The sequence below is a fragment of the Rhinatrema bivittatum genome, chromosome 2, assembly GCF_901001135.1.
Source record: "Rhinatrema bivittatum chromosome 2, aRhiBiv1.1, whole genome shotgun sequence".
Lineage (NCBI taxonomy): Eukaryota > Metazoa > Chordata > Amphibia > Gymnophiona > Rhinatrematidae > Rhinatrema > Rhinatrema bivittatum.
Window position 1 is genome coordinate 593,792,062 of NC_042616.1, and position 27,052 is coordinate 593,819,113.

Genomic DNA, 27,052 nt, shown 5'->3' on the forward strand with positions numbered 1-27,052 from the left:
TGTTTCTATGTCAACTTTCCAAATGAAAGTACGTGTGCTTCCTCTTGGAAAACTGATGCAAACATTATGGATAAAATGTAACCTGTGGACGGATAATTTGAAAATCGCCCAAAAATAGGCATAAAGCAGAGCTCAGAAAAGTCAAGCAAGAGAGAAAACAGGGAACATGGAAAGGACCAATGAAAGTGCTGAGAAAAGCTGACATTCAAAAGGCAGGAGATGCAGAGGCGGAGGGTCCCAGGCACTAAATGTTTACTCCCATTTTGTATCTATGGGGAAAATGCAACGTACGAGGGCCCTAAGGTACAGAATCGATGACAGAAGTCGAGAAAGCTTAGGCAAAGGATTTATGATGGTCCACAGTGCACTAGTAGGAAAAGCCTTTAAGATCATTAAAAAAAAAGATAGACATATGGCAGAGGAGAGGCATGAATTCCTTTCTCATTCCATTATTCTGGAAATGTGCAGGGAGCACACAGACATGCAAAACTTGAAACGGAAGAGCCAGAGTCTGCCTTGGAAAAGCTTAACCTCGATCGAGGAGTCTCAGGTCGGAGACTCCGCACATCCTGTGTGGTATTGTTATTGTTCCCCCCAGTTATGCGCACAGTTAATAGATGGAAAGTTATGACAATCAAATACTAAACGCAGATCCGGCAGCTGCCTGCTCTTTACCCCAGCTCCGTACTCCACAGTCAATAAAGGTCATTTCGTTTTTTTTAACATTCCTTGTTGAAAATAAAATTGTACGCATCAAACTTCCCTTCCCTTTGAAAACTAATTAATCCCAGCTCTCCAGTTCCTCCTACGGCCCTCGTAATGCGATCCCCGCCCCCTGTCCCTGTGTGTCCGGGAGACCTCGTCCCCTGCCACCGCTGGAGCTGGAGCCGCGGCCTGCCAGGGCCTGGGAGGAGGCGGGCGCAGGGTGGCAAGCGCTGACCCAGCTACAAAGCAAGTGGGTGGAGCGCTGGTTTTGCAGACTCAGAAAGAACTTGTCTCTTGTGGAATTTTTGTGGGTTTGGGAGGGTTGCAGCCAGCAGAGGGAGTTGTTTTCCTCTCCCCAGACTTTTCTCCACATCACACGTTCTTCAGTGCACTTAGTTGAAATCAGAGAAAGAGGGAGAGAGAGGGAAAAAAGTCAGGCATCCAAAGAAAGTCTGCAAGTGAGATATTATCTCATCCTGTGGGCTGTATGTAGGGGAGCGTTTGCTGAAATTGCAGCTCTGTGGTGTTTTTATTTCCCCATCCTTCAGATCTGCTTAGTCTGCTAGCAACAGCTGGCAGTACCTACCATGGAACTATAATAAAACAAGAAGAAGAGGATCTGACTCAAACTTCAGTCTTCATAAAAACACCTCTAAGTTTCCTCTGTGATCTTCCTTAGTGCCAAGATGAAAGGTAAGACACTGAATCTGAGCTGTTAAGGACTATTTTTTTTTTGTTTTTTGCTTTTGGATTGTCAAGCACCTAACTTTTGCCAAACTTCAGTTGCTGGATGTAAATTAACTGTTTTAGTTGTGCACAAAGAAAACCATTACACATCCATAAATGTGTTAGAGTCCTACAGATAATTAGTGTTTCACACACAGTAAAGATATACCTTGATACATTATGAAAGGAGTATGAAAAAAAATGAATTATCAAATTTATTTTCCTTTAAAAATATACTCAAAAGATTGTACTAACCAGGGTGTCTTTTACTGTCTCCAGCACACATTTCTCGATCACCTATTTTCCTTGTTTTTATTTCTTTCTTTCTTTCTTACTTGCTGCTCTGAAATCAAGAGCGTTTTTTCCTTGGACAGGATTTCATGATGTACTTGGTGCTCCCTTTAAGCATCTGGGAATGATTAGGTGCCAGTGGAGGCTTAACTGGCTTGTGAAATTTATTTGGCATCCTTCTCCCCAAGATCCACCAACTGGAAAATGTTTGCTCTCTACATCTGTTAGAGCAGAGACTTCAAGTAAAAGTTAGGTATCTGAAACATGCTGCTTTCAGCTTAACCGTAAGGAGCAAAACAATCGGCCTACTAAGCCCATAGCACATTAGTTAGCGTAGAAAGAATGTAAGAAAGGTAATGATACATTTGTTAACCAACTGGAGAACTGGATATCTAAACATGCAGGATAAAGTACACATTCTGTAATGATCGCACGCTGAAGTCATTAAAGGACATTATTGGATGAAAAAGAGTAAAATGCTATACTGTAATTTGCTGTATTTTGATACGATTTGAATTACCCGTTATCTGGGATGACATTTTTCCCTTTAGAGGCAGATTTGGTGTTTATTATTGTTAATTCCTGGGTACCAGATACCGCCAGCCCAATGCATCCTAATTATGCTTATGAAGGCTTTCCAGATAAATAGGTGATCTCTTGCAAGAGCAATAGATAGTACAAAGGACTGTTTATGCAAGTAATTATGACCTTAAGTAATTTTTAGCATTCAGGTAATTTGACCCTACTGCTTTTGTCATTAGTCAATCAAATAGGTAGAAGCACAAAAAAGGTGGTGGAAATGAAAAAGAAAACAGTATTTTTTTTTACATGCTTTACAATTTGCAAATTTATATATTTTTTCTCATGTTAATCATTTCAACCCATACATTTAATCTCTAGTTACTCCTTTTGTGTATGCAGCTGTGTTTTTCCCAGGCTAGTTTTAAGCCTGACAGGACCACATATATTTCTTTCTGATCTCTCCAAGAGACTGTACAATAATTGGACCTCCTGTGGGAGAATGGCCTACATCACAATAGCAAGTAATTTGGCTTCCATACCAGGCTGGCTGTTTCCTGCGAGTTTGCCTTATTTTGAGGTAGTCTCTGCAGCAATGTAGTTATTATTAAGCCAGACATTTCCAAATGCAAATTCAATTGGATGCATAGCTTAGTGGTTAGAATAGCAGACTGGAAACCACAAAAGCTAGGGTTCAAATACAATTTCTCCCATGGATGTTCTTTGTGAGCTTGAATAAGTCACTTTGCTCTCCTATACCACCTCTGAGGCAATGAAATGCCTACTGTACCCAAATGCATCTCATCTTGAGTTCAGGTTTGGAAAGGTGAGTATTTAATTCTAAAATCCACATCCAGGAGAGTAATCAATAATGAATGCAAGCGAGTAACATCTAGTTCAATTCCAGCACAAAAGTCTTAAATCTCTGTTATAGTACAATTGACTGAGATAGAGGCTGAATAAGTGCCATTCAGCAGTGTCACATCCGGATAGTTTTATCTCTCTCAGCTGATTTTAAGAGTACCAATCTCAGAGAATTCTAGGATTTCCACCCTTATCTCAGCCAAGCATAGTTATAGATGGTTCAGTTCTATCTCATAATTGGATTCTACTTACTAAACCCATCAGACAGTATTTGCAAAGGATGGCATCTGTTGAAGTTATTCTTTTTCCCAGCCTGCAGAGTTTTCATACATAAGACTTATAGGAAAATTGTTCTGATTTGTTCCCTTTATGCCAAACTAGCAGGTTCTATTTATGGATCCTCTTCAAAATTTGGGTTGAATTGGGAGATCCCATCCCTAGGAATAGTTAATCTGACTTGTTCTTTCCACTCTTCAACACAAGAGTCCTCCTGACTCCTCCTACTGGTAGGTATGCATTAACACAATTTCAAAGGTAGTGTGGGTCATACTGCTTTTCCAGCTTTTGGAAAAGTTATCCCACTGATAGGAAGCTCCCTACCACCTGCGACATTAAGGGCCCTGCTACATTTATATTATTAAAACAGTGTTTATATTTATGTAGACTGGCTGATTTTATTTGTTTGCCTTTTGGCAATCAGATAGCAGTGAATAGGCATACAGTGAATTTGGTAAAGTCTTAATATTCATCTGTAAAAAAAAGTGAGTTTTATAAAGTATCAGTTTGCAACACCATAACCTGTACACTGTCTGCTAAATTTCATGCAGTATTAAGCAACCAACTCATGTGGTAATCATAAAATAGTACATCTAGTCAATGAACTGAGCAACTTGCTAAGAAACAAAATGGGTGACAGTTATAACTTATGATGCACATGTTTTAATCATTTGCAAGAAAGATTTGAAATTGCAGTCCTATCAAACAAATGACTCCTGATGAAGGCACGAGATGTCTCGAAACACTTCCAGTGTCAGTCTCCATTCTGGTATTTGAAGCCTTAATATGAAGGCTATGCTATAGGATTTGAAGTTGTAACATAACATCTGCAACTATCTCCAGAGTTCATTTATGAGCATTGGGGCTACGTGAGCTAAGTAGTTCACTTTTTGTATTTTTAGGTGTTACTCTTTATATCTTCAATGGGAAACATAGGATGTTTTAAACTGCAAAAGAAAAATATGACACAAAGAAATGAACTTGGTGTATTATTCAAATACATGCACTATAAATTATAACTGCCATCCGCTTTGCATCTTGGTGAGTTGCTCAGTTCATTGATTAGTTGCATCTCCTATGATACCTCATCGAGTTCATTTATTTACTTGGTCTGATATTGTGGTGGTTTATAGTGTTGTGTGATGATGCTTTATAGTACTTACTTTTTTTGTAGATACTTAATGTCTTTTAAGTTTCCCCAGTGTTTAAGTCTTGATATCGTCAGCTTGGTGTGATTGACTCTTCATCTTTTTCCTGTAAACATTTCAATGTAAAGACTGTGCTCTCTTTTTTCAATGTGTAATAACATTTCATAATCACAGAAAACCACATCTTGAAAATCCATGGTCAAGTTTTGCAGCTCTCAAACCTTTTTGCATGTTTTACCAGGATAAGTTTAGTGTAATAAATCAGTTAAAACCAATGGAACAATTTTACTGTTTATATTGATCTCCTATTTTTTTGTGTACATACAACATATTTTAGTAATCTGTTTATTCAAATTTCAAATGAACAATATTTATAAAACCCAACAGACCCATATTCCTCCCGGGAACATTACAATTTAAACCCCATCTAGAATCTCATTAACAAGGAACCATTTATCTAGTGATAAAGATTAAGCAGAGGTAACGATCGCACCTCTGTAACACACTGGATACCTAAATGTCCTTGAGTAAAGAATGAACACAGGCATCCCAGATATGAGTGAATTTGACTCACTTTCTCACGAGTTGGAGCTATAAATTGTATATTCCAAAATCCAGTAGCTCTATAAGCTCTGCCTGCCAATATGCAATGTCTGGTGCATTATTCCCCAACTGCTTATTTAGAATACAGCGTTTCACTACCAAACAACCTTTACAACAAAAACGTATTTGGCCTGAAGATTTGCTTACTGCTTTGCGGGGAGGGAGAGGACCCCTAAAATACCACTGCCATCCTGTTCATAATAAGGGATTTTTTTTTTTTTGCCTTGTTATGCCCTCATTTGTAACCTCCACTCCAGAACACATGCTCCACAGGTATCTTCACAAGTCACAGAAGCCAGTCAGGTGCCTCCTCCAAGGCAATCTCTCATCTCTGCTCTATGGCCACTGTAGTGTCAGCCATCTTCCTTCCTTATCTGGATTTGAGTACTTTGACTCTGTGGTGCTCCTTAGCCCTACCAGCTCTATCAGACACAGTAGACTCAAATACGAGTCTGCTGTGCCTAAAAGTGCAGCCCTTCTGCCCAGGTCGTGGACCTTCCTCTCCATTCCTAGCTTTTAACCAGAAATGTAATTGCAGTACATTTTATGAGTGACAACCAAGTTGATGTGGCACAGTGTGATAAAAAATACTGCTTATGTTCTCCATTTCACAGACCCTGTATCCATTACAGTTTCCTGACCCACAAGTTATTTGCATTTATAGCCCTAAAATAAGTTTGAAAATTGAAACATACAATAGTGTTGGCTGATTGACATTTTCTTTGCAATGAGCTAGACTGTGCCAATTAAATGTGCTTTTGTTATTTTTGGTAGCCTTTACATTTATAAAAGGATTTGACTGCTCTAAGGTCAGTGGAGCTTATTACTTAATATCCCCTCTCATTCTAAAACATATTGGATTCTTCTGCATACTGATGCAACCTTTGTTTCTAAAGAAACAATGAAAAACAGCGGCGGCAGCACATAACAACACATGTTTTTGTACTGGGCCCAATTTAACACGGGACTGAGGCCAGTATTTTTTTAAAAGTATTGAAATAATTGAATGTAAGTTTTTGTACAGTGTAACTAGGCTAATTTATATACTGTGTATGAAGGACAAGACTTCATCAAAGGGCATGATTGCTGATCCCAAAAGTATGGCTATTAATTTCTCTACGCATGTTTGTTTTTCTAGTACGCAAACCATAACAATTCAGATTAAACTCTGAGGCAATTGTAAGGCAAAAAAAGCATGCAAAAAGCTACAAGTGAATTTACTAGCACAATTCAGAAACAGAACACTTTTTGTCCAAAGGTTTAATTTCCTGCAACTTTTTAAAAAAGGGAGGAAAAATCCATAGAAACCATGAAAGCATAAACCTTTACAAAAGGCATAGTGCTAAATTTAATAATCAGGAAATATGCCACAATACCTTTTACACAATGTTGTGCTTGCATATTTTTTTTCCATGTGGAGAGTTGTATTCCTTCCAGAAAATGCTGAAAATTTAATTCTTGAGAAAAGATGAATTATTTACAGGAGTTCAAGCAAAGTGATATGCAGACGGGAATTTTTGCAATTAAATTAGCTAGTTTTTAAGTCTGGTTCATCAACTACAATAATCAGCTGGTTCAGAGTAACATATGAGGCAGCACAGGTGGCTGCCTTAAGTGGCAAACTGCAGAGGTTGGTAAAACAGGTCTCTTCCACTTCTGCCCTTCTTCCTTCCTCCTGTCATCACCCTTCTATGTGCCTCCACCTCACATTGCACCCTCCAAGCACCCAGTAAAGCCAGAGGCGGTGATGGGTGGGAGGAGAGCCAGAAGTGTGATGGAGTGGGGGGTGTGTGAAAGAGAGCCATAGGTCTGATAGAGGTGTAGAAGGTGAAAGAAAGCTATATCCAGAGATTTGGAGGAGGAAGGGTTTAAGAGAGAGACAAAGGGGTGATGGGGGATGAAGGGTTGGAATGTGAGAGCCATAAAGCATAATGAGGGAGCATGTATGATAAAGAGCCAGAGAGGATATAAGGGGGACGGGGAGAATATGCAAGGGGATGATTGGGGGTGAGAGTGAATTAGAGAGAGGGTGATGGAGAGAAATATGAGAGGGGATAATTGGAGGTAACAAAGTCAGAGCATGGTTGATGGGGAGAGGGGAACAAACTGGAGGGGATGGGAGAATGTGAGGAGATGAGTAAAGTGAAATGGTTGAGGGAGGGCGACAAAATCAATGTGATCATGATGCGGAGTGGTGTGAGTGGGTAGGTGCCTGTTGGAGGAGAAGGGATCTAGATAGCAGGAGATTAATGCCCAAGATGGAGGGTGAGAGGAGTAATGGAGGGGAGAGTTGGGGAAGTGAAGTGTTAGAACAGGAAGAACTGGAGGGTAAGAGATAAAGGACAGGAATAAGGGAGAAGGGATGAGTTCTAGGTGTCAGAGGATAGAGGGAATGAAGCGATGCTGATATAAGAGAGAGATTTAGAGCAAAGAAGAGAGAAATGAAGGAAATACAGATGTCAGGGAGGGGAGCAAGTGATGAAGATAGGAAAGCAAGAGAAGACTAGAGGATGGCCAATGTAACCCCAATATTTAAAAAGGGCTTCAGGGGTGATCCAGGAAACTATAGACCAATGAACCTGACTTCAGTACTGGAACAAACTGTGGAAACTATTCTGGCTTTTACTTGGAGTGGCAGAAGGGGTCCTCAGGTTAGTACTACCACTCTCCCATGATGCCAATGCTAGCAGGTGTTGCTTCTGCAGATGATGCTACATACCAGCATTTGTGAGATTCCCCACTCCCTTCCCTTGACTAATATCCTTCCTGCAGTGAATAATACATTGAACAAAATGCGGGTCCTCCCTTACTTTAAAATGCCTCCAGTTCAGATATTTCTTTCATGATCCTTTTCTACATCCTTGAGGATTGTTGGCACTGCAGTTGAGGTAAAGAGTGGACCCTGATGAAAAATGCCAGGGGCATTGCTCATGCATTCTACCTGTGCTGCCTGCTCTTGCTGAGGTTTTGTTTTCATCACGGTCAGCATCATCATCTCTCTCTCCCATCACTAAACTGGAAGCTAAGTCACTACTGACTAATCCTCCCAAATTTATTTCAGCTACTAGTTCTTCAAGCTCTTATTTACGGAATCCCAAACCAGATTCTTCATCATAATCAGTTGTTAAAAATACTACTTCCATTGTCTCAGAAGCAGTAATCAATTTAGAGAAGCATGTTGCTGTGCTGTGCTGTGTGCACTAGTGCTGAATGACAACATACACAAAAAATTGTTAAACACTAATGAACAAAAAATGCTGTCTGCCTGGTAAGACTCTTCTCTTCAGTCTCTGAGCTCACTTCATTGGTGCCTAGACACACAGAGACAAAAATGTCATTAGCACTGCTGCAATTTCAACACTGTCTGCTACCCTGACCCTCCAGCAGTGAAGAAAAAAATCAAAATCAGCAGCAGTGCATGCCTCTCTTTCGGGCACAGTGAGTGTGTGAGACCACTGCAGTATAGACAAGCAGCTCAATTCAAAAGTTAAGCTTTTTTAAAACTCTGTAAGAGCTTCTAGTAACACATTCTCCAGGAAGAGCTAGAGAGGAAATACAGAACTTCTTGGACATGCTCAGACTTTTCAGTGGTAGGATATCAGGTAACACTGTGGTATCAGTGTTACCTGATATCCTACCACTGTAAAGTCTGAGCATGTCCAAGAAGTTCTGTATTTCCTCTCTATCTCTTCCTGGAGAATGTGTTGCTAGAAGCTCTTACAGAGTTTTAAAAAAGCTTAACTTTTGAATTTGAGCTGCTTGTCTATACTGCAGTGGTCTCACACACTCACTGTGCACGAAAGAGAGGCATGCACTGCTGCTGATTTTGATTTTTTTCTTCACTGCTGGAGGGTCAGGGTAGCAGACAGTGTTGAAATTGCAGCAGTGCTAATGAATGTTTTGTCTCTGTGTGTCTGGGCACCAATGAAGTGAGCTCAGAGACTGAAGAGAAGAGTCTTTCCAGGCAGACAGCCATAGGTTAGATTAGAAAGATGCTTCACTGTAATTTGTCTCGCAGGGTGTTTCCTTACCAACGTGACCTGCCTTGACTCTGACAGTGAGGTCACACAGGCAACAGCTGGTTGCTATATTTACTAGCTGTTTTTTTTCTCAGCAGATTTCAATGGGTCATACAAATGAATGGGAAACATAAACAAATGGGACAAAGATACAAATGAAATAGATATGGGCACATTTGCTATGTTTTGACCATTTGTTTCATATGAATGCACATCCATAATCTACAATATTTGTAGATAATTCATATGCTGATCCAGTAAAATGTTTTAGAATCTGCCTAGCTTTCCATGATTGGAATGTAATTTTCAGTACTAAGTTATTGTATGTTCTATATTTATTTTTGTTATATATGTAGGGAAACTCTGGTTACCCTTACTAAAAGGAATGTACTAACAAGCATGGGGAGGTTCAAAGGGAGTGTTAGTGAAAAGAGGTTTGGGTTTTACTACCCCATATGGGAGCTGCTGTTTGTCATCCTCAAGCACCATCAGTCCTCATGGATTTTTAGTTAGCTTTTTAATAGGTCAGGATCTCTTTATCTCCTGCCTTTTATTTTTTTCTAATTATTGAAGGGAGTTGGAGTCTGGTTTTCCCTTGAGGGTCTCCCTGCCAGTTTGACCTAGTTTTGGTGCTATTTTGCTCTGGTAACCCTATTTTTGAAGATTTTTCCCTGTGAGGGCCTTGGTACATCTTCACAGTCGATTGGGACATCCCTGTGTAAGGTTAGATCAAGTGTTAGGGAAGATTCTAGCAGACCTCTATCACTCCTTCAGAGAATGGAGCTGTCTGGTGACTGATGCAGAGGAGTTTCAATTTTAAATATCCTATCTAAGAGACTATCTCCTCAGTTGGAAGCAAGGAAGCTTTGTCCACCCTTCTTGTTGCTATTTCGTTTAATTTGGTACAGAGAAGGGCAACCAAAATGATAAAGGGGATGGAACAGCTTCCCTATGAGGAAAGGCTGAAGAGATTAGGGCTGTTCAGCTTGGAGAAGAGACGGCTGAGGGGGGATATGATAGAGGTCTTTAAGATCATGAGAGGTCTTGAACGAGTAGATGTGACTCGGTTATTTTCACTTTCGAATAATAGAAGGACTAGGGGGCATTCCATGAAGTTAGCAAGTAGCACATTTAAGACTAATCGGAGAAAATTCTTTTTCACTCAACGCACAATAAAGCTCTGGAATTTGTTGCCAGAGGATGTGGTTAGTGCAGTTAGTGTAGCTGGGTTCAAAAAAAGGTTTGGATAAGTTCTTGGAGGAGAAGTCCATTAGTGGCTATTAATCAATTTTACTTAGGGAATAGCCACTGCTATTAATTGCATCAGTAGCATGGGATCTTCTTAGTGTTTGGGTAATTGCCAGGTTCTTGTGGCCTGGTTTTGGCCTCTGTTGGAAACAGGATGCTGGGCTTGATGGACCCTTGGTCTGACCCAGCATGGCAATTTCTTATGTTCTTATGTTCTAATTCCCATTTAATTGGTGTTAAAGACTAAATTTGGAGCTGAGTGCCCTTGGTACCCGGGAATCAGCATCTAATCCACTGGAAAGAGATGTCTTTCATATTGAAAGAACCTGAAGATTGGAGGACTATCTAAGAGGACTGAATCTTGGCCTTTTGCAGAGGAAGGAGAAACCTGAAGGCAATTTTTAAACCTTGTTGTTGTGGACTCAAACGGGGTTTTGCTTGTGAAAAGAGTGCCCACAGGTGCTTCCAGAGAGAGAGAATTAAAGTAATTAAGACTTCAGGAAAGATATGAGAATTGATACAAGTTTTGATAAAGTATTTGGGACTTTAGGCTAACCACTCCACCGTGCGGAGAAAGCAGTGATGAGAAATTGGGATTTTAAAAGATGATTGAACTATTTTTGATTGGAGTAATCTGATTAATCTGGGTAATCTGAGTAATTACAGTAACTGGGAAAAGAAAGAGATCAAGTGTAAGAATTGTGCTTCCAAAAGAATTCAGACTGCTAAAAGAGTAAGGTCACAAGTTTATTAATGTTTCTGCTGTTTTATTATTTACAGAATTTATTTGAAATTCGAAATGAAGTTATAAATCTTCTTCAGTCATATAATCAACTATCAATAAAGGAAGTTGGAAACCATATTGCTTGTCAATATGCTTTTAGGATAGAAAAGACTGGGATTATTGTTAGTACTGCTTACTTACAGTGCCTGTAACTAAAAACTCACCTGAGCTAAAACATTCTAACTTATCCCTATCAATTAAAAAGCATAATGAAAATACAAACAAAAAACAAACTTTGAAATGTTTGTATGCTAATGCCAGAAGTCTAAGAAGTAAGATGGGAGAATTAGAATGTATAGCAGTGAATGATGACATAGACTTAATTGGCATCTCAGAGACATGGTGGAAAGAGGATAACCAATGGGACAGTGCTATACCGGGGTACAAATTATATCGCAATGACAGAGAGGAGCACCCGGGAGGAGGTGTGGCGCTTTATGTCCGGGATGGCATAGAGTCCAACAGGATAAACATCCTGCATGAGACTAAATACAAAATTGAATCTTTATGGGTAGAGATCCATTGTGTGTCAGGGAAGACTATAGTGATAGGGGTATACTACCGTCCACCTGGTCAAGATGGTGAGACGGACAGTGAAATGCTAAGAGAAATTAGGGAAGCTAACCAAATTGGTAGTGCAGTAATAATGGGAGACTTCAATTACCCCAATATTGACTGGGTAAATGTATCATTGGGACACGCTAGAGAGATAACGTTCCTGGATGGAATAAATGATAGCTTTATGGAGCAATTGGTTCAGGAACCGACGAGAGAGGGAGCAATTTTAGATCTAATTCTCAGTGGCGCCCAGGACTTGGTGAGAGAAGTAATGGTGGTGGGGCCGCTTGGCAATAGTGATCATAATATGATCAAATTTGATTTAATGACTGGAAGAGGAATAGTGTGCAAATCCAAGGCTCTCGTGCTAAACTTTCAAAAGGGAAACTTTGACAAAATGAGAAAAATTGTTAGAAAAAAACTGAAAGGAGCAGCTACAAAAGTAAAAAATGTCCAAGAGGCGTGGTCATTGTTAAAAAATACCATTCTAGAAGCACAGTCTAGATGTATTCCACACATTAAGAAAGGTGGAAAAAAGGCAAAACGATTACCGGCATTGTTAAAAGGGGAGGTGAAAGAAGCTATTTTAGCCAAAAGATCTTCATTCAAAAATTGGAAGAAGGATCCAACAGAAGAAAATAGGATAAAGCATAAACGTTGGCAAGTTACATGTAAGACATTGATAAGACAGGTTAAGAGAGAATTTGAAAAGAAGTTGGCTGTAGAGGCAAAAACTCACAGTAAAAACTTTTTAAAATATATCTGAAGCAGAAAGCCTGTGAGGGAGTCAGTTGGACCGTTAGATGATCAAGGGGTTAAAGGGGCACTTAGAGAAGATAAGGCCATCGCAGAAAGATTAAATGATTTCTTTGCTTTGCTGTTTACTGAAGAGGATGTTGGGGAGGTACCCGTAATGGAGAAGGTTTTCATGGGTAATGATTCAGATGGACTGAATCAAATCACGGTGAACCTAGAAGATGTGGTAGGCCTGATTGACAAACTGAAGAGTAGTAAATCACCTGGACCGGATGGTATACACCCCAGAGTTCTGAAGGAACTAAAAAATGAAATTTCAGACCTATTAGTAAAAATTTGTAACCTATTATTAAAATCATCCATTGTACCTGAAGACTGGAGGATAGCAAATGTAACCCCAATATTTAAAAAGGGCTCCAGGGGCGATCCGGGAAACTACAGACCAGTTAGCCTGACTTCAGTGCCAGGAAAATAGTGGAAAGTGTTCTAAACATCAAAATCACAGAACATATAGAAAGACATGGTTTAATGGAACAAAGTCAGCATGGCTTTACCAAGGGCAAGTCTTGCCTCACAAATCTGCTTCACTTTTTTGAAGGAATTAATAAACACGTGGATAAAGGTGAACCGGTAGATGTAGTATACTTGGATTTTCAGAAGGCGTTTGACAAAGTTCCTCATGAGAGGCTTCTAGGAAAAGTAAAAAGTCATGGGATAGGCGGCGATGTCCTTTCGTGGATTGCAAACTGGCTAAAAGACAGGAAACAGAGTAGGATTAAATGGACAATATTCTCAGTGGAATGGAATGGACAGTGGAGTGCCTCAGGGATCTGTATTGGGACCCTTAATTTTCAATATATTTATAAATGACCTGGAAAGAAATACGACAAGTGAGATAATCAACAGGTCTATCCAGTACCGAGCGGTAGGAAGAGCTGCGTTAGTGCCTACGGCACCCGCGGTTACCGCCCACACAGTGCAGCTCACCTACCGCTCGATCCTGAACACTAATTATATGTAAATGTAAACCGCGTCCGTAATGCCTTAGTCCCGCGCAACCCATTTTACTGGATAGAGCGCCTATACAGTATCCTGGGTGCGCGGGCCTAAGGCTTCACGCCACGCTGGTATCTGTCATTTCAAATGTCATTTGAAATGACATACCAGGAAGCGAAAAAAGCAAAAGCAAAAAGTAAGTCGCTTCGCCGCTTCACTCTTCCCTCCTCCCGGAGCAAGGCTGCTTTTCGCGCCCTGCTCCGGGAGGAGGGAAGAGTGAAGCGGCGAAGCGACTTACTTCTTGCTTTTGGTTTTTTTGCTTCGCCGCTGTCAGTGTCCCCCCTCCTCTCGGAGCAGGGCGCGAAAAGCAGCCTTGCTCCGGGAGGAGGGGGAGACACTGACAGCAGCGAAGCAACGGTGAAGACAGCGGCGAAGCAAAAAAAAACCAAAAACAATTTTGGTTTTTTTTTTTCAAAAGCGACAATTTTTTTTTTTTTTCCAAAAGCGACTTACTTTTGGGATCTGTCAAGATCCCAAAAGTAAGTCGCTTTTGGACGCCTGCCAACTTACTTTTCTGAAGCCATCATCAGGAACACATGCGATCGTAGCTCCTCCCGACGAAGACAAAGATGGCCGCCTGCACGGGGGAAGCGTACAATTGGCCGCTGAAGACGTGACGTCACGTCTTCAGCGGCCAATTGCACGCTTTCCCCGTGCAGGCGGCCATCTTTGTCTTCGTCGGGAGGAGCTACGATCGCATGTGTTCCTGATGATGGCTTCAGAAAAGTAAGTTGGCAGGCGTCCAAAAGCGACTTACTTTTGGGATCTTGACAGATCCCAAAAGTAAGTCGCTTTTGGAAAAAAAAAAAATTGTCGCTTTTGAAAAAAAAAACCCAAAATTGCTTTTGGTTTTTTTTTGCTTCGCCGCTGTCTTCGCCGTTGCTTCGCCGCTGTCTTCGCCGTTGCTTTGCCGCTGTCAGTGTCTCCTCCTCCTCCCGGAGCAAGGCTGCTTTTCGTGCCCTGCTCCGAGAGGAGGGGGGACACTGACAGTGGCGAAGCAAAAAAAAAAACGCTTCGCCGCTGTCTTCGCCGTTGCTTCGCCGCTGTCAGTGTCCCCCCTCCTCCCGGAGCAAGGCTGCTTTTCGCGCCCTGCTCTGAGAGGAGGGGGGACACTGACAGCGGCGAAGCAAAAAAAAACTGAAAAGTCGCTTTGCCGTTGTAGTCTCCGTGGCAGCCCCAGTCCAGACATCGGAGGGGGGCTGCAATGTTTTTTTCGCTTTTTTTTTTTTTTTTGGCTTCGGGAGCAGGGTAGAGGACTGGGGCTGCCACGGAGACCGGCACCCATGATCGCGGCCACGGCAGGTGAGCGGGGGCTGGGGGAAAGCTTGCCATTTACCCTTACCCCTGCCTCTACCGCAGGGGTCAGGGTAGGCGGTAAGTTTGCAGGTTAAACGCGCGACAAAACGGCAGGGAAAACTAGCGATAGTCGGGGCGCGGGTTACGGTATGCTAGGGAATAGCTAATTTGCTCGTTTGCATGCAATATCGAGCTAATTCGCTCGTTTGCTTGCAATATACATGCCGCGGGCGGAAGGGGTTGCCCGGGGAATTTAGGACGCGGTAGGAGTAGGTTAAAGGGGATTCGGGATCGCAGGAAGGGCTAACGCGGCCGGAACGTGAGTAAAAAGCGGCTTAGGAGCAGTGTAAATGCGGCCGCACTTTACAGGATAGGCCTGCAAATTTGCAGATGACACAAAATTGTTCAGAGTAGTTAAATCACAAGCAGATTGTGATAAATTGCAGGAAGACCTTGTGAGACTGGAAAATTGGGCATTCAAATGGCAGATGAAATTTAATGTGGATAAGTGCAAGGTGATGCATATAGGGAAAAATAACCCATGCTATAATTACACAATGTTGGGTTCCATATTAGGTGCTACAACCCAAGAAAGAGATCTAGGCGTCATAGTGGATAACACATTGAAATCGTCGGTTCAGTGTGCTGCCGCAGTCAAAAAAGCAAACAGAATGTTGGGAATTATTAGAAAAGGAATGGTGACTAAAACGGAAAATGTCATAATGCCTCTGTATCACTCCATGGTGAGACCGCACCTTGAATACTGTGTACAATTCTGGTCGCCGCATCTCAAAAAAGATATAATTGCAATGGAGAAGGTACAGAGAAGGGCGACCAAAATGATAAGGGGAATGAAACAGCTCCCCTATGAGGAAAGACTAAAGAGGTTAGGACTTTTCAGCTTGGAGAAGAGACGGCTGAGAGGGGATATGATAGAAATGTTTAAAATTATGAGAGGTCTAGAACGGGTAGATGTGAATCGGTTATTTACTCTTTTGGATAGTAGAAAGACTAGGGGGCACTCCATGAAGTTAGCATGGGGCACATTTAAAACTAATCGGAGAAAGTTCTTTTTTACTCAACGCACAATTAAACTCTGGAATTTGTTGCCAGAGGATGTGGTTAGTGCAGTTAGTATAGCTGTGTTTAAAAAAGGATTGGATAAGTTCTTGGAGGAGAAGTCCATTACCTGTTATTAAGTTCACTTAGAGAATAGCCACTGCCATTAGCAATGGTTACATGGAATAGACTTAGTTTTTGGGTACTTGCCAGGTTCTTATGGCCTGGATTGGCCACTGTTGGAAACAGGATGCTGGGCTTGATGGACCCTTGGTCTGACCCAGTATGGCATTTTCTTATCTTCTTATGAAACGATACAATGCGCTCGGCCGAGCGCACTGTTTAGCATGCGATTGGCTGCACGTTTTCGATGTGCATCTATAACCCCTTATATAGTAAGGGATTTAGCGCATCCAAAATGACCAAGCTGCACATTTTACACTCAGAAAAGTGTACAGAAAAGCAGAAAATACTGCTTTTCTGTACACCTGCCGATTTAATATCCTAGCGATATTAAGTCGGAGGAACCAAAAGAAAAAAAAAAAGTTTAAAAAAAATCTGCCCTCTGGTCAGCGGTTAGCAAAATGGACAGTCAATTTTACTGGCTTCCGTTTTCCTAACCCGTGGCCGTCGGGTTTGGAAACCGATGCCAGTAAAAAAGAGCGTCAGTTGTCTGACCCGCTGACAGCCATCTCTACCATTAATAAGGAGGCGCTAGGGACGTGCTATTGTCCCTAGTGCCTTCTTATTAGTGCACCACCCCATTTAAATAGTGAATCGCATGCCCAGAAGAGGTGACTGGGTGCGCGTCGGGAGACTGAGTGCTCAACATGGAGTGCCCGCTCTCCCGTGATTCTTTCTGTACCGGCCTGAAGGACAGAGAGGGACTTGTACTGCGACTACTGCAAAAGGGCCTTGGAACGATTGTTCCCCCTCTCCCTCTCCCCCACCACCACCACCACAGGGAGCCCTGGAGCTCAGAACGTAAAGGCTATCCATGGAGAGACAGAGAACTGTGTGCCGAAAGGGTTCATCTCATTTTGCTATGCACCCCTGGGTGCCTGTAATAGGATCCATCCTGCCCAGGGGTTACATAAAGTGGGAGGTGGTGGAGGGCAAAATAATTTTGTGAAAACAGTAGGAATGAACCAAAAATGGGCTCTCACAAAAATATCTGAAAATTTTAGTCTGTTTTCATTTTGTATTAACAATTTTTTTTTTGTTTAAGAAAAAGGGCCTTCCCAAAGTAACCACACTCCCCTCCCAGTCCCTAAGACATCCCTACCATCTGGGCTAAGCTGGGCTCAGATGGGGCCTCCCAGTGACTTCCCATCCCTTGAAACATATGCCAGGGCCAAGGACATCCTTTTCCAGCCCCCACTTACCCACTTGCTGTGGGTCCAGAGGGTACCGGTGGCTTTGAGGCCGGCGCCAAAGTGATATCCCAAGTTTTTTATGTACCTAGAAATGCTCCTGGCCGGGATAATCAGGAATATGAATTGCTCTTCAAAGACAAATGAACAATGCAAGTTTGAAATCAGTGTGCTTTGGATTTTCAAAACTATGCGCCCACATTTTCCCTAAAATTTCCTGTTCACAAATTAGCAGCTTTAATTGTATATGAGGTTTTGGTGGGCTAAATTTCAAAGCAAACATTTGCGTGTAAATTCTCTTTGAAAATTGGTATAACTTATCTGAATATTTGCCAACATTCTTATGTGGGCTGTTAAAAATGACCCTCAACTGAATTTATATATAATAAATACATCATTAAACATCAGAGACAGTTTACCTTATAGAACGCTAGGCAAGGAATGGAGTCAGCTGGTGATCGCAGGCACTAGCCAATGGTAGAGAAGCTTTAAAAATGCATGATGTCAACACAGAGAAGGGCAACCAAAATGATAAAGGGGATGGAACAGTTCCCCTATGAGGAAAGGCTGAAGAGGTTAAGAACATAAGAAAATGCCATACTGGGTCAGACCAAGGTTCCATCAAGCCCAGTATCCTGTTTCCAACAGTGGCCAATCCAGTCCATAAGAACCTGGCAAGTACCCAAAAACTAAGTCTATTTCATGTTACCCTTGCTAGTAATAGCAGTGGCTATTTTCTAAGTCAACTTAATTAATAGCAGGTAATAGACTTCTCCTCCAAGAACTTATCCAATCCTTTTTTGAACACAGCTGTACTAACTGAACTAACCACGTCCTCTGACAACAAATTCCAGAGTTTAATTGTGCGTTGAGTGAAGAAGAACTTTCTCCAATTAGTTTTAAATGTGCCACATGCTAACTTCATGGAGTGCCCCCTAGACTTTCTATTATCTAAAAGACTAAATAACCGATTCACATTAACTCATTCTAGACCTCTCATGATTTTAAACACCTCTATCATATCCCCCCTCAGCCGTCTCTTCTCCAAGCTGAAAAGTCCTAACCTCTTTAGTCTTTCCTCATAGGGGAGCTGTTCCATTCTCCTTATTTTGGTAGCCCTTCTCTGTACCTTCTCCATCGCAATTATATCTTTTTTGAGATGCGGCAACCAGAATTGTACACAGTATTCAAGGTGGGGACTCACCATGGAGCGATACAGAGGCATTATGACATTTTCCGTTTTATTCACCATTCCCTTCCTAATAATTCCCAACATTCTGTTTGCTTTTTTGACTGCCGCAGCACACTGAACCGACAATTTCAATGTGTTATCCACTATGACGCCTAAATCTCTTTCTTGGGTGGTAGCACCTAATATGGAACCTAACATTGTGTAACTATAGCATGGGTTATTTTTCCCTATATGCTGTTCAGCTTGGAGAAGAGACGGCTGAGGGGGGATATGATAGAGGTCTTTAAGATCATGAGAGGTCTTGAACGAGTAGATGTGAATTGGTTATTTACACTTTTGGATAATAGAAGGACTAGGGTGCATTCCATGAAGTTAGCAAGTAGCACATTTAACACTAATCGGAGAAAATTCTTTTTCAGTCAACGCACAATTAAGATCTGAAATTTGTTGCCAGAGGATGTGGTTTGTGCAGTTAGTGTAGCTGGGTTCAAAAAAGCTTTGGATAAGTTCTTGGAGGAGAAGTCCATTAACTGCTATTAGTCAAGTTTACTTAGGGAATAGCCACTGCTATTAATTGCATCAGTAGCATGGGATCTTCTTGGTGTTTGGGTACCTGCCAGGTTCTTGTGGCCTGGTTTGGTCTCTGTTGGAAACAGGATGCTGGGCTTGATGGACCCTTGGTCTGACCCAGCATGGCAATTTCTTATGTTCTTAAACATTATGAGTAGGCATCAGACAGACCGACACAGTGATCTTATAAACATACTTGGGAACTTTTGATTTTTTGTCACCCTGAGATTGTCGCTGATTTGCCGGGAAAGGGGGGGGGGGGAGAAGAGGGGCAGTAGCAGCAGCATGTGCACACATTTTCTCATACACATGCACTCACACACACGTACACCTCATGCTTTTTTTACAAAATACAGCTTATTCTCATCCTCTCATTCTCCCATGCACGCACCCTCAGACACATGATCGCTCACTCGATTCTCTCACTTTCACACCCATACCCATGCTCAATTGCAGTGTCATTAATCTTCCTCTCCCACATCCCCTCTCCCTCTCTCCCTCTCATTCTCCTCACCCCAAACCTACCAACGACAGAATGGACAGATCTACAACTTATTGTAAACCGGCATGATGTACCCACGAATGTCAATATATAAAAGCGAATAAATAAATAATAAATAAACTTCTTCCCCTACATAGGCCCAATGGATCTGCTCCTTTTTCCATCTGTCATGGGGGCCTATGTTGTTCTCCCTCTTTGCAGCTGAGGGCCCATGAATTTCTTCCTCATTCACAGATGGGGTATGCTCCTTCTCCTTCTGCACATCTCATCTCTGTTCCAGCATGGGGGCCCAAGCTCCTCCTCCTTGCAGCCATGTGCCCGATGTTCAGGTGAGGGGGTAAGGGTGGGGAAAGCATGATCCTTTTTCTATGCGTGTGCAGGCACAGCCCATCTTCATGCCAGCATGGGCGCACGCTCCTTCTCCTTGCATTGGCAGCTCAATGAGTCTCTTCTTTCCAGCACAGGGCCCACACACCCTCCTTCTTCCAGCTGTGCTGGCCTAACAGATCTCCTCCTGGCCGTGTGCCCGGCGACTTTTTCTCCCAGGGTCTGTTTCTGCAGCAGCACCCGGAGTTTTCTGAGGTTTGCCCGAGACTCGACAGTTCCTTTAGAATTCTGGAGTCTCTGGGCCAAATCTGGAGATTTCCCAGGTAGGTTTATAAAGCCTGTCTTCCTATAGGGAACCAAGCTAAAAGCTGAACCACCAACTCCACCTGCACAATAATCAGTCTTCATTATAGGAATAATGTATGGGATCATGGTACGTCATTGTAGGTTAAGTCATGTATCAGACAAAGGCTATGGCACACTAGGCCTGTGCCTAGGGCAGCAAAAATCTGGGTGCAGCAAGCCGGTGTAAGATTTATTGCCTCTCAGCTTTTTTAATTTCACCCTGCAGAGAACAGCCTTTTCTTTCCTATTCTCTCCCCTGCCCTCCCAGGCAGCATGCAGAGAACAGAAGAAGAGAGGGCGAGGTTGGAGCAGACAGCAGAGCAAGGAAAAGCTGCTCTACTCCTTAATTCAGCCCCTCCCTTTCTGTCATTTATTTATTTATCTATTTATCTATTTATTTATTTATTTAATGCTTTTTTTATACCGACATTCATGACATCGGTCATATCATATCGGTTTACAGAAAAACATTCGGGCGGATTTTAAAAGCCCTGCTCGCGTAAATCCGCCCGGATTTACGCGAGCAGGGCCTTGCGCGCCGGCGCGCCTATTTTGTATAGGCCGCTGGCGTGCGCAGAGCCCCGGGACGCGCGTAGGTCCCGGGGTTTTCGGAAGGGGGCGTGTCGGGGGCGGGGGCCGAACGACGCTGCGTTTTGGGGGCGGGGCGCGGCGTTTCGGGGGCGGGCCCGGGGGTGTGGTTTCGGCCCGGGGTGTTCAGGGGGCGTGGCCACGCCCTCCGGAACCGCCCCCGGGTCGGGTCTCGGCGCGCCTGCAGCCCGCTGGCGCGCATGGATTTACGTCTCCCTCTGGGAGGCGTAAATCCATGGATAAAGATGGGGGGGGTTTAGATAGGGCCGGGGGGGTGGGTTAGGTAGAGGAAGGGAGGGGAAGGTGAGGGGAGGGCGAAAGAGAGTTCCCTCCGAGGCCGCTCCGATTTCGGCAGCCGGCTGCGCGGCTCGGCGCGCGCTGGCTGCCCAAAATCGGCAGCTACGCGCGTATCTTATAAAATCCAGCGTACTTTTGTTTGTGCCTGCTGCGCAAACAAAAGTACATGATCGCGCAGTTTTTAAAAATCTACCCCATAGTGTCGTAACAATTGACAATAACAAGAAGGAGCAAAAAGTTACAATCAAACAGGGGAGTGGAACTTGGGAGATGGAAAGACAGAGGGAAAAAGTTAACTTAGAATTAAAATACAACTATAGAGTTGGGGAGCTTGGAAGGCCTTAAAAATGGTACAGGGCTGTCATGTGTAGGGAGGTCTGGTGATGGTGGGGAGGGGGGGGGGGAGTGATAGCACCAATGGTACCTAGGGGGCAGCAAAAACCTAAATCTGTCACTTGCCTCCAGGAGTAGCAAAGATTGAAGCTTTAAAGGGGTACAGCCATCAAACAATCTGCTGAGGTCCCAGGCAGCAGAAGAAATAAGTAAAGGTTATAACAAACAATGCAAGACAAATCTAATACTAAATAAACATTTATTCAAATCTCATGTTCAACATTTTCGTTCTAAAATGAACCCATCGTCAGGGACAAACTACCGGTACCTAAAATACTATAACACTAAAATTGAGAAAAGTTTTCCTAGCTTGTATGTTTACTATATATTTCTGCAGCCATTGTGATGCTGTTTTTATTGCTGTTTCTCCCTTGGCACATCTTGTAATGATCAAGCAACTTATGAACCGAATTAGATAAATAAATAAAATAAATGGCATAGACATTAAGTGTGCACATCTATTGTGCTAAAAGATACATTATTACCCTCCAACAACCATTTACAAAGAAAAAAAATCTATCTGTGCACAAAACTACAGAGATATGCAATGTGCATGCATTATATATATAACATTAGCGATTGTTTTTGTTGCAAATAAATAACCTATTTTTTTTAACAAGCAGATTTCCATGCTATGCAAACTTTTATCCATTTCAGTGCTTTGCTTTGGAGTTATTTTGTTCACCAGTTTATTTTTGCTCCCTGGAGTTTCCAGCTCAATCAGAACTAACCTCTGTTGAGAAAATGGCATCAAAATCCTTAATTTGCAACTGCCCCAAAAAACTTTTTCCATTTTAATTCATTTACTCCTTGTATCTTGCTGAGCTATCACATCAACAGCCCTTGGTCACAAACGGCAGACTGTTGCTCCCTTTAGTGTCTGTTATGCTAACATGCTGAGCCTGGTCATTTTTGGGACTCCCTACCTTCCTTCCAGTAGCTGTGAACAGTTACACCAAAGCATCTTCAGCCTCTGCTAGCCAGAGAAGTAGGAGTCAGGGTTGAAAATCAAACCCAGGTCTGTTGGAAAGAAAGATACAACAGTGAACAATATTGCCACTGAGCCATCAGACTGGTACCTGGCACACGCACTTTAATAATAGTAATGTCTATTATGTTTAGAGCCCAATAGAGATATCATGGATAATTCTTATGTTTGCAATGTTCTTGCCATGAAGACGTGATGACAGCTTGAGGACAATGTAGTTAATGAACTTGTTCGTAGTATACAGTGAAAAGACTCTTTGCTAGGCTTCCACCTCTATGCTCTGACCATTATACCTGTTGTCTGACCATTCATTAAATCTTTAGTCCTTTTTTATTGTAATTCATAAGAAGTGCCATGCTAGGTTAGAACAATTGTCCATTGAGCCCTACATTCTGTCTATGTCAGGGGTCAGTCCAGGTTATTTGGACATACCTGGCAGATCCCAGTGGGGATATCCATTTCCTGTTGCTCACTCCCAGAAGTAAGAAGTGACAAACCCTAAGACTACATAGCTTAACCATTGTAGCAGATGCTTATTCTTCTTTGTACTTTTTAAAATTTGTGGAATACATTTTATTTGGGCTTCCAAGATGGTACTTTTAAACAGTATCTGTAATACAAAAAAAAATGTAGAGTAGGATATAAATAATAAATAAAGATCTTTCTCTGAACAATCAATGCTCTTCTACAGTTGTAGGCCATCATATAACTAACATTAATAATGCAGTTATTGGACCCAATATTCAAAGCACATTCAGCAATTGATAGCCAGATAAGTTGGACTCATTCCTATATTCAGCGGCTGCTAGGTAGCTGCTAGGTAGCTGGATAAATCACTTTGTGGAGAATTTTGTGGGCGGTCAGTGGGCGGATCGAGGTGACACTACTTATTTGGTTATCCTAACTGGATAAGTACCGATATTTACTCTTAGCCAGTTAAGTTAAATGGCTACATTAGACTTGCCATAGAGCAGGTCTAACTTAGCCGAATATAACGTATCCAGCTAAGTAGCAAATTGTACATGGATATTGCTGTTGAATATCCCTTGTAACTTAGCCGGATATGTTATATCCAGCTAAGATACTTATCCGGGTAGCTCTGAATATTGGGCCCATTGTTTTTGTGCTGTTGAAACATCTCTAAGTATAATCACCAGTCTTAACTTTTTTTATTTTTGTAAATGTTGTTGAATTTAAAAGTGCCCCAATATAAATGTATCCCTTATCTCTTAAATGCTGAAAAACAGGTAGCTGCATTCACTTGACTGTTGAGAAAAATAAAAGCGACACTGAATCAGTGTTTCAAGACTTCTCTCTGCATCAGGGACTGGATGGACATTGTTTTCTAAGGCATTTAAATGGTCCCCATGCCTCAAGCAGACTTTTAAGTCTTGTAACTGCTCTTTTAGCTTCTTTCTAACTAGTTTCTTTATTTTATTAGTCAACCTTTTTAAGGTCATGTGTTACCGCAGTAGTTTTACTTATTCTACCTTCAATGTTTATTTCAAATTATGGTCACTATTTCCAAGGACTTTTACCATCATGACTTTTGGCACCAAATCCTGCTCCTCACCCCCATTAATTCTAGGACCCATTGTCCCATGAAGCAATTATTTATGGTTTCAAGGAGCTTAACCTTCCTGACATGTTCTGATGAGATATTTACCCAGTTGGTATTGGAGTAATTAAAATCTCCCATTATTATTATGTGTCCACGTTTGTTAGCCCGTCCAATCTCCATTAACATTTCACAATCTGTTTCACTATCCTGGTTAGGTGGATGGAGGAAAAACCCCACTGCTATACTCTTCTTCCCCTTCACACATGGTATTTTTATGCATAAGATTCCAGTTTCCTGCAGGATTGGTACCATACTAGACTCTATGGATTCCTTAAATATATATTGCCAACTCACTACCAGTTTGATCTGCTCTGTCATTTCGATATATTTGTACCTTGGAATTACCATGTGCCTTTTTCCACCAAGTCTCTGAAATACTTGTTATGTCAATATTTTCATCTAGATCCTTACACTCTAACTCTCCTATCTTATTTTTTAGATTTCTTGCATTTGCATACTTAAACCTAAATTTGTTCTTTTTCATAACCTGCTTACTATTAGTTGATTCAGGTAGTTTGCACATGATAAGTGCAATAGATTGCATACATGAAACACTTATGTCACCTTATGAAAGAGAAGAAGTCTATCAGAGCAGGAAATATTTTTTATTCCCTGACTCAAGTAATGTGTGATGCACACCTGCAAATTCTAAACGTGGTTACCAGATATTTCAGGTCCTGCAAAGAATCCTTTTTCTTTAGACACTTGGCCATCTTTGACCAATTTCAGCCATCTCATTTCAAAGATGACCCATAGCACCCCTCCCCCCCTCTTTTCTCCATACTCCCTAAATTTCATTTGCTTTAATATTCTTACATAAAATGCTACTCCTTCCTATTGTCCTAATTTCTTATCCTTCCTGACCAGATTATTACCCGGTATACCCAATGGAACTCATTAAATCATGTCCCTGTAATAGCAACAATATCTTGATCCATCTCAATCATCAGGGCTGGCGAGTAAGGAATTTTATTGCCTATATTATGAGCATTTGTGATCATAGCCCTCCAGACATTTTTCCTTGTCTTGTTGTCTCTCTTTCTATATAGCTTCATACCTACTTTCCTTGTCTTTCCATCTTTTTCATGAATCTGAAGCCAAGAAGACATGCTGGGAACACACACCCAGAATGCATTACATAATTGTGACTGCTTCACAAGGATGTTATTGATTCTGGCAAATTGACAGGTCAAGATTTAATTCTGTTTATTTATTTATCTATGTATTTTACTTAAAATATTTCTATATCACTTACCCACAAATGGACACCCAAAGTGGTGTACAAAAACAGTGAATTAAAACCCAACAATACAAATATATAATCACATAACAAAAAAAAGCCCAATTTAAAATCCAAAAATAAAAATAACAATCTCATAATAAACAAATGTGAATGAAAAAATAAAAGTCTAATTGGCTGCTGTAACCAACTCTATTACACTTCAGAATACCAACTCTATTTGTCAAAGTTCTTGATATGCGGTCAATTTGCACCTAAAACATGGTAGCACAAGATCAGAGAGAACAGGCAACTGGCAGTAGTATTGTCTTAAGTATTCCAGTCACTATTAGTATAGCATGGTTTAGTTGGTTGTGAATAATGGCTATCTTCACATACTCTTTCACAGTACCTTGACATTAGGTATACAAGAGCTAAGGTAGAAATCTGAAGGACTTCATTTGTTACTCCCCAACTTGTACTGACTAATTTTTGTATAATAATTTGTGATTTAACTTTTGAAGACATGCCTTTGAGGTATTTTCTAAAATTTAGTGAACAATCTAAAGTTATGCCCAGCTACTTTGTGAAAAATTTCTGGCATATTTTTTATTTTACAGCAAATACAACATTGAGTGGAGTATGGACCATGTTTTGTCCATATGGAACTCGTTAAGTACTGAATTGTCTATCTTTGGCCTAAGTCACCATTTCAGGAAATATTGACCCATGATGTTCAGGTCAGATTTTAAAATTTTTTCCTCTGTCAAAGACATGGCATTGGACAGAGAGTGCTATAACATCAGCATAATCAAACTTTAATGAAGCAGTTTCAGGCATATTACTTACAGTAAATATATGCTAAACCATTTTGGAACACCTCAGTATTGGTGGTCATTGTTAATGATCTAGGGTCTACTAACTTTATTTCCAAGATACACGCAATACTTGCTATTGAGTAATGTCTATATTATAGATGCAAAGTCCATTTGCATGGTAGAATTGCAATCAATTGGTATAAGAGTCCATGCTTCCATATGGTTTCATGAATGTGGCTACTTTTATTATCACAGAGTTTGTGGATGTCCATGGATTCTAAATTTTTGGCAGAGTTTCATGATTTTTATTGATATCCTTGATATGTCGATAATTTCCAAATAAAAATCATAAAATATTGAAAAGTGGAGAAGGTACATGCATTGTTACTATTTGTGCTTGAAAGTGTAGCCAATAAGATTTTATATTATTTTTTATTGGTGTTTATTATTTTCTAACAAAATATTAATAAAGAAAATCTTTAATTGGAAATAAAAGAAGTAAACTGAGTTGGAAATAAACATGAAATAAGAATGATGGAGTCAGTCCAGATGGTGACTACTAAATAGTCAGTGGTCTTTGTTGTAAAGCATATGAGGACAATATTAAAGATCTAAACATGCATGCCCTACAGGAAAGATGGAATAAAGGAAATATGACAGATGGATAGATGAGCAGATTAAATCTTTTTCTGCCATCACGTTTCTATGTTTCTTTGAGACATTTAAATACCTCCACAGTATTAATGCACAGGAGGTGGGCCTCTTTCAACAGAAAGGTAGTTTGGAACAAGGCGTCATGGGATTAGGATGAAAGAAGGTTACTCAGGAGTAATCTAAGGAAATAATTCTTTACAGAAAGGTTGGTGGATGCTTGAAACCATCTGCCAGTGGATGTGGTGGAGACAAGGGCA

General features: G+C 41.3%; 1 protein-coding gene across 1 annotated transcript in view; it reads left to right on the forward strand.

The window, feature by feature from the left end:
* The first annotated feature begins 975 nt into the window (after window positions 1–975).
* The window catches only part of COLEC12 (collectin subfamily member 12), a 351,931-nt gene continuing 325,854 nt past the window's right edge, over window positions 976–27,052 (forward strand). The window contains 1 exon segment of the mRNA XM_029591098.1: window positions 976–1,398. Coding sequence (XP_029446958.1) covers window positions 1,392–1,398 — 7 coding nt within the window. The 5' untranslated portion in view covers window positions 976–1,391.